The sequence below is a fragment of the Orcinus orca genome, chromosome 2, assembly GCF_937001465.1.
Source record: "Orcinus orca chromosome 2, mOrcOrc1.1, whole genome shotgun sequence".
In the NCBI taxonomy this organism is placed as follows: Eukaryota; Metazoa; Chordata; class Mammalia; order Artiodactyla; family Delphinidae; genus Orcinus; species Orcinus orca.
In genome coordinates, this window is record NC_064560.1 from 165,011,501 (window position 1) to 165,018,427 (window position 6,927).

At 48.5% G+C, this 6,927-nt stretch overlaps 2 protein-coding genes across 3 annotated transcripts in view; one reads left to right on the top strand and one right to left on the bottom strand.

Moving 5' to 3' along the window:
• CHURC1 (churchill domain containing 1) overlaps window positions 1-6,617 on the top strand; it is a 28,092-nt gene extending 21,475 nt beyond the window's left edge. For both annotated transcript variants that reach the window (XM_033426436.2, XM_033426499.2), the window contains exon 4: window positions 6,425-6,617. In XM_033426436.2, the coding sequence (XP_033282327.1) occupies window positions 6,425-6,487 (63 nt within the window). In that variant the 3' untranslated portion in view covers window positions 6,488-6,617. The remainder of the gene's footprint in view (window positions 1-6,424) is intronic.
• On the bottom strand, window positions 1,960-5,553 carry GPX2 (glutathione peroxidase 2). Its single transcript, XM_004262132.3, has 2 exons — window positions 5,184-5,553; window positions 1,960-2,634 (listed from the first exon to the last, which is right to left on the bottom strand). Exons 1-2 carry the CDS (start codon window positions 5,403-5,405, stop codon window positions 2,284-2,286), a joined length of 573 nt encoding a protein of 190 aa, XP_004262180.2. The 5' UTR covers window positions 5,406-5,553; the 3' UTR covers window positions 1,960-2,283.
• Window positions 6,618-6,927: the final 310 nt, after the last annotated feature.

The following is a 6,927-nucleotide window of genomic DNA, read 5'->3' on the forward strand; positions in this document are numbered from 1 at the left end:
GTTTATCTAGGAAAGTGGGTGATTATATTAAGCTTTGCCGTGTCTGTTTATGACCATAAGCTGATACTTCTGAGGATGTAAAGGGGACCAACAAGAAGAAGAATAAAGAAAAGGAAACAATTTCTCATTTCTGAAGCAAACAGCATTTCCCTGACCAAGTGAGGAGCCCTCTTCCTAGCACTAAGGCCCTTTCTGACTCTCTCTGCAGAATCACTTATACTGTAATTCCCATTCCTTTGGGAGTCTCTAAATAATTCTCTCAACTTGAGCCTCCTGGGGAAGACCCAACACATTGTTCTGGCATATCAGGCCCTAAGTTGCCGGTGCCATAATACCAGCATCCAGGATAGCTGACGCTGCTGTTAGACATCATAACAGGCAATAGCACTGTAAAGATGAACAAATCATGCTAGCATCCCACATGAATTCTGATTTTATTTCTTCAGGGAAGCAGTTTGTCTCTGCAGTTATTGCTCTAACATCAATGCTTGGTCCTGCCCACAAACCCATACCCCAGCTCTTGGCTCTGACAGTAGGAATCTTGAAGGGCTTGAGTTCTCAAGAGTCAAATTAAGGATGGCCTTAATTTAGCAGGAAGTCTGCAGAAGGATGCCAGGGGAGTCCCACTATACCACTCAGGTTACCGTTTTGAAATAAAGCACCATTGATGACATAGCTTTAGTAGAAGGTCAGACAGTAGGGACCCTTAACCTCTATTCCACATTTACTTCTCAAATGATGCAAGTGCTTGGAAAATAGTTACGGGGAACATCCCTCAGCATTGGGGTTCTCAAGCTGTGTGTCCAGTTTGGAGAACTGTCCCTTCAGGGCTTCAATGAAGAGAAGTAAAATATTCCATCTAGTGATCAAAGAAAGAAGGGCAAAATGAGAAGTTTCCAAGAAGAGGTTTGTGGGACAAAATGAGAGGGCAGTGGCCTGTCAGCTGGTGTCTTTTCTAGAGCATGATAGGACCTTGTCTTGGTGGTGCTTTTGAGTATGCCTGTACTAGGTGAGGAATCTGGGGCACTGTCCTTCAGAGCCATTCGGCAGAACTCTGTTCTCACAGGACAGCTATCGTGTTGGCGGGTTATAAACAGTATGACTGTCTGAAGGGAGGCCCTCTCACATCCCCACCCTCGTGGAAGAAGTGAAACCGGGGCTTCCCTGGTGGCGCAGTGGTTGGGAGTCTGCCTGCCGATGCAGGGGACACGGGTTCGTGCCCCGGTCCGGGAAGATACCACATGCCGCGGAACGGCTGGGCCCGTGAGCCATGGCCGCTGAGCCTGCGCGTCCGGAGCCTGTGCTCCGCAACGGGAGAGGCCACAACAGTGAGAGGCCCGCGTACCGCAAAAAAAAAAAAAAAAGTGAAACCAGTCATTCATGCCTAAACTTGTCTGTCTTATTCCTGCATTTGTGAATTTGTGAGTGTGAGAAAGACAAGGGTGGAATGTGAACTTTAAAAAGGAGGGAGAGTCAATCTAACAAAGGATCTAAAACAAACGTTACTCCACAAGGTGATCAGGAAATGGGTAAAGTGCTCTTTGTGTTCCCAGCAACTGTACTCTCCACGCCCTTGCTGTCATTAAAGTGGACTAAGTTCAACTTCTTAAGGTGCAGGTAACCTTTAGCCCAGTACCCACGGTGAAAGTGACATCTTCCTGATTGGAATCCTCTAACTTCCCAGTGCTTCCTCCACTTTTCTTCCCCTTTCTTCTCCTTATCACCTCCTTTCCCCAGTTCTGAAGAAGAGCCATAAAGTAATAATACAATTCACACTTCCCGAAACTCCGCCTGCCACCCGGACCGTGACCTGAGCCTGCTTTCCAGACAGTAATTGGAGTGTCCCCTTGATCGGAGCCTCCCTCTCCTCAGCCTTTGTGTGCTGCCAGCCCCTCCGTCCCACCTGCAGTTTTATACCGTCCCTCCCACCTCCGTCAAGGAAGAGACACAGAGAGCCTGGCCGTTTCCACACCTGCCCTTTATTGGACTCAGCCAGAAGGCTGGCTCTGGACCCTCACACTTCTCAGACACCTCCCATACAGCTTTCGGAAGGCGCCATCACTCTGAAGGCTCAGAGCCCACCCGTCTTGGAGCCCCAGGTTGAATCACCAACCAGAAGTTTGGGGGCAAGGAAAGGAAACAGGCAGACCAGAAAGGCAAGGCTCTTCAATGCAGGGGACTGATCTGAAGGGAAAGCCCGGGCCCAGCAGAGTCTCCTGAGGGCACACTGAATGCTCAGGAAAGACGCTCAGGGGCAGGAGGAAGTAGGAGATCTGCTGGTGGTTATATGGCAACTTTGAGGAGGCGCTTGATGTCAGGCTCGATGTTGATGGTCGGGAAGGTGCGGCTGTAGCGTCGGAAGGGCTCCCCCTCTGGCCCGACGAGGAACTTCTCAAAGTTCCAAGACACATCTGAGCGGTGCACAGGGCTCCAAATGATGAACTTGGGATCGGTCATGAGGGAAAACGGGTCGTCGTAAGGGTAGGGGAGCTTATCCTTCAGGTAGGTGAAGACAGGATGCTCATTCTGACCATTCACATCACACTTTTGGATAAGGGTAAAGGTGGGCTGGAATCCACCCCCAGGGCGGACGTACTTGAGGCTGTTCAGGATCTCCTCATTCTGACAGTTCTCCTGGGGGAGAAAAGAGACAAAGCACTTGGGAAATGCAAGAGATGAAGGAGCTACGAAGGATCTACAAAGTCACCCTCCTGTACTCCCCAGGATCATTCTTTCTATTATGTATTCCCCACCCCCACCCCCCTACCCCGTTCCTTCTCTTTCCTTCTTCATTCGCTTTGCCCTACTCTTGACTCGGAGTTTTCCCTCTCACAGCTATTGTCTGATGGTTTGCTAGGCCATTTCTGAAAGTTCTCACAGACCCTAGCTTGGCTGTTCTTGTACTGAAAGATATAGAGCTTTTGAGCTGTCACTTCTCTCTCCGATCTACCCTGAGCAATGCTTAGGGTATCTGTCTGAAGCTTCAAGGAACCTTGAGTTCTGGGCAGTAGAAAGAAAGGGAAAGGAGGCTCAGGTCATATTGCCTAGAACCCTCCCTCCACTTATGCACCCACACGTACATGCACACCCACACACACACCCTGCCACCACCTTCCCTTTCCTTTTGCCCTGGCCTTGCCTGTCTTTCTTCTAATTACCTCTGAGTGTTGAATCTAGCCTTGGCCTCTGCCCTACTCAGCTCCTCAAATGAAAGGTGAAATTGAGATCTAGAAGAATGGGATTTATAGCTTCTTCCTTTCATCTTGTCCTAGATCTAAAGTACAAGTAGGAGGAAGCTTTGATGAAGGAAAACCCCATCCAAGGAAGACTAGTTTTCAGGTGCCATAAAGGCAAAGTAGGTTAGAGACAACAATGAACGTACTGTAAACGGAATTACTTCATGACCAACAGGCATGAATTAAATAGGATTGAAGGTTTAGTGTTCTGGAATAGGCCAGGGGAAGGGGAAGTTAAGGAAATAAGGGCTTAAGGACCAAAAGTTGTGAATGTGTAATTATCGTTCCTTTCACTTAGCTTCCTGCACCTCACGCTCACTTGCTGTACTCAGCTAGGATGCTTTAGATCTCAACCTGTTGCCTGTCTTTCCTCCCCGCTGCCAGCACTGTCCTATCCCCACTTAGCATTCCCCACCCCTGACAGCCCACAAAGACCCATAGAAACCCTTATTTTCCACCCCCATCCGCCAAGTCTAAGAGTCATATATCTCCCTCAGGGCAAGAAGTTCCTGCCTCTGACCTACTAGAACCAATTAGTACAGTCAGTTCCAGGCCATCATGACATCTTGAGCCCAGAGTTGATGGCTATTAGACATCTTATCTCCTAATGCAAAAGGCCTGCTGGCTACTGGTAGCTTACGCATTCCCTCCAGCAACTGGCTGGCCTGAAGTGATGGAAGGAGGCATCTCTAGGGCCAGAGAGACCCCTCTGAAGAGGTTTTACCTTTTCTGTCTCTCTTTCCCTGGCCAAGCCTAGAAACAGAACTGAGGCAAGGAAGGAACAGTGAAAGCACTCATGGTTTGGGCTCAGGTTTGTCACAGCCAATGACATTTCAGCCTTCCTGCCTATATCTCTGATAATCTCTTCCTTGCCTTCATGCCACTGTGAATTGAACCCAAGGGATTATAATTGGAGGACATTCTGCCTGCTTGTGCTATTAAAATCCTAAGTGAGGGCTTCCCTGGTGGCGCAGTGGTTGAGAGTCCGCCTGCCGATGCAGGGGACACGGGTTCGTGCCCCAGTCCAGGAGGATCCCACATGCCGCGGAGTGGCTGGGCCCGTGAGCCTTGGACGCTGAGCCTGCGCGTCCGGAGCCTGTGCTCCATAGCGGAAGAGGCCACAACAGTGAGAGGCCAGCGTACCGAAAAAAAAAAAAAAAAATCCTAAGTGAAAATATAAGAACCCCTAAAAGATAACTTGAGGTGTGCGGGCTGAAGATCTATAACAACTTGACCCATTATCAGGGACAGAGAGGCACGCGTGATGCCCAGAGGAGACACGTACACTTTGCAAACCCTTTTACCTTCCCCCAAATTCACTCTCCACTTGGCTGATTTTAAACAAACAAACAAAACCTTTCAATCTAAATAGTAAAGTTGCTTACATTTGCATATTACTCTATACTTTTCAAGTTACTTTTGTAGCTCTTATCCCCACAACCTCACAATAATCCTATCAGGTAAGTGGTATTATCCCTAGTTTATGGAAGAGGAAACCAAAACAGAAAAATTGAGTGACTCTTCCTGGGGCACAGAGCTATTAGCAGAATCAAATGTAGTGAAAATGAAGGTCTCCTGAGTCAGTTCAATCCTAGTTTGATTCTTGATCTTCTATTTCCTCCAGTCATTCATTCAACAAACATTTAATGAGTGCCTTCTATACCCAGGCACGGAGGACACAATGGAGAGAAAAACAGACCCGGTACCAGCCCTCGTGGAGTGTAGTGGGAAGACAAGAAACCATAAAAATCCATACGTTTGGTGTTCTATCACAGACAAAATCATACTGACTTCCCCCTGGTACTCGCATGCACCTAAAGACCTAGATTAACAAAACATACCCCATGATTCAAGACACTCAACACACATAGTCGTCCTCCCCCTCTCTTTAGCCCACTGGAGCTGCAGCAACCCAACTCCTTGGGTACAATACCAGGGACGTCTCACCTGATGTCCAAATTGGTTGCAAGGGAAGCCAAGAACCACCAGGCGCCTGGGAAAGCGGCATTGCAGCTCGTTGAGTTGGGTGAAGTCCCGGGTGGTTGTGCCTCAGAGCGAGGCCACGTTCTCAATCAGCACTGCCCTGCCTCGGAATGTATTGAAATCTACCTTCTCCCCATCTAGGCTGATAGCACTGAGGTCGTAGAAGGACTTGGCAACGTAAGCCATGGTGCGAGTGCAGAGTGAGTGGCAGAGCAGTGTGACCCCACTTAAGGGTCTATTAAAGGGGTGGGGAGGAAGGAGGAGCCAGGAAGGATCTCACAATGGGACTTTGAGCATCCCCAGGATGACTTAGCAAAAAGTCACCTACCCGTTAAGTGCTGTTTGAACAGGAAGGTCGCTCCTCCTATTTACAGACTCTGAACAAAGCCACCTCCCTGCTCCACCCTGTTGGCAACCTAGGAAGGGCCAATGTGATATCTCTGAGCAGACATGAATAATTCACCGCTTGCAGGAAACCAGAGCCCCAAAGGTTGGACGGGGAGGAAAAAAGGCAGGGAGGGATGCAAGATTGACTCCTACTTGCCCCAGCATATTGTTTTCACTTGGCACAGACAGTTACTGAGCGCCTGCTGAGTGCCGAGCTCTGAATTGTGCAATTGAGAGGTCAGGGTCTGCCGAGGGCTGAAGGATGAGGAAGAGGACTGGGCGCATGTCCCCTTTACTCAGACTACAAATGGAATATACATGTTACTGTTCACATTTCTCTCTTTGGCTGTTACTTTCCACAAGCACAAAATCAAAGGGACCATTAGGAAGACGGTGTGTGGTTTTCTAAAATAATGGCTTTCAGTGCCTCAGCTTGCACCAGTCTGAAGAGGGGAAGCTGTGTTTGTCTTGAAAAGTCTCTCAGTGAGTGATGGTACTTGTCCTGGAGAGCACATCTGCCCTTGCCCCCTGCGCTGTACCATCTCCTCTAATACCCCACACCCCACCTCCACAGGGTCATGAGGCTGCAGTTGGTTGTGGCTGGGATAACAGAGGAGTCACAGAGCAGGTGGGTAAACTCAGAGGGGATGGATGCCCCTACCTCTTATCAGACAAAGACAGTCCCAAAGACTTCTCAGAGGGGCTTGTGCTGGTCATTCCCCACAGAAGGAAGTGTGCAGGCAGTCGAAGCTGCTATGGTTCTAGACCCAGCTAGGCCGCTCACGATGTTTTCAACACCAGCATGCAATGTATTGCAGGACATCGGGGGACATGCTAAGAGCTATCATGGGAGCACAGCACTGGAAGCCCACAGAAACTAAAAAGACCTAATGCTTCACTTCATTCTTCCAAACACCCATCAATGCAAGAAATTGGGGTTTGTTATTTTGTTTTTTGTTTTTAATGCCTGGATTTCTCCATCATTAAAGCTGGCAATTAGGCTTTACCTGGCTTTGGGATTTTAGAGCGAAATTTCAATAACAATGCTGTTGTTTACTAGAGAGTGTTTTCACAGGTATGTGTCCATTGGGAACTGTCTCCTAGAACAAAGAATAAGCCAGGTTGGGGAGCAGCTGGTCTTGAGAATCTGATTTGTTGAGAAGATGGAGGAAGTACTTTCCAGGAAGTACCCAGGTGTTCTGTTCTGTAGCCTGTTCATGGCTCTTTAATGCAACACGGGAATCCATACATCTTAACTGGCTGCTCCCTACAAAAAAGCCTCCATTACCTAAGTGGGAATGGAATCTTTTGCCACTAGAAG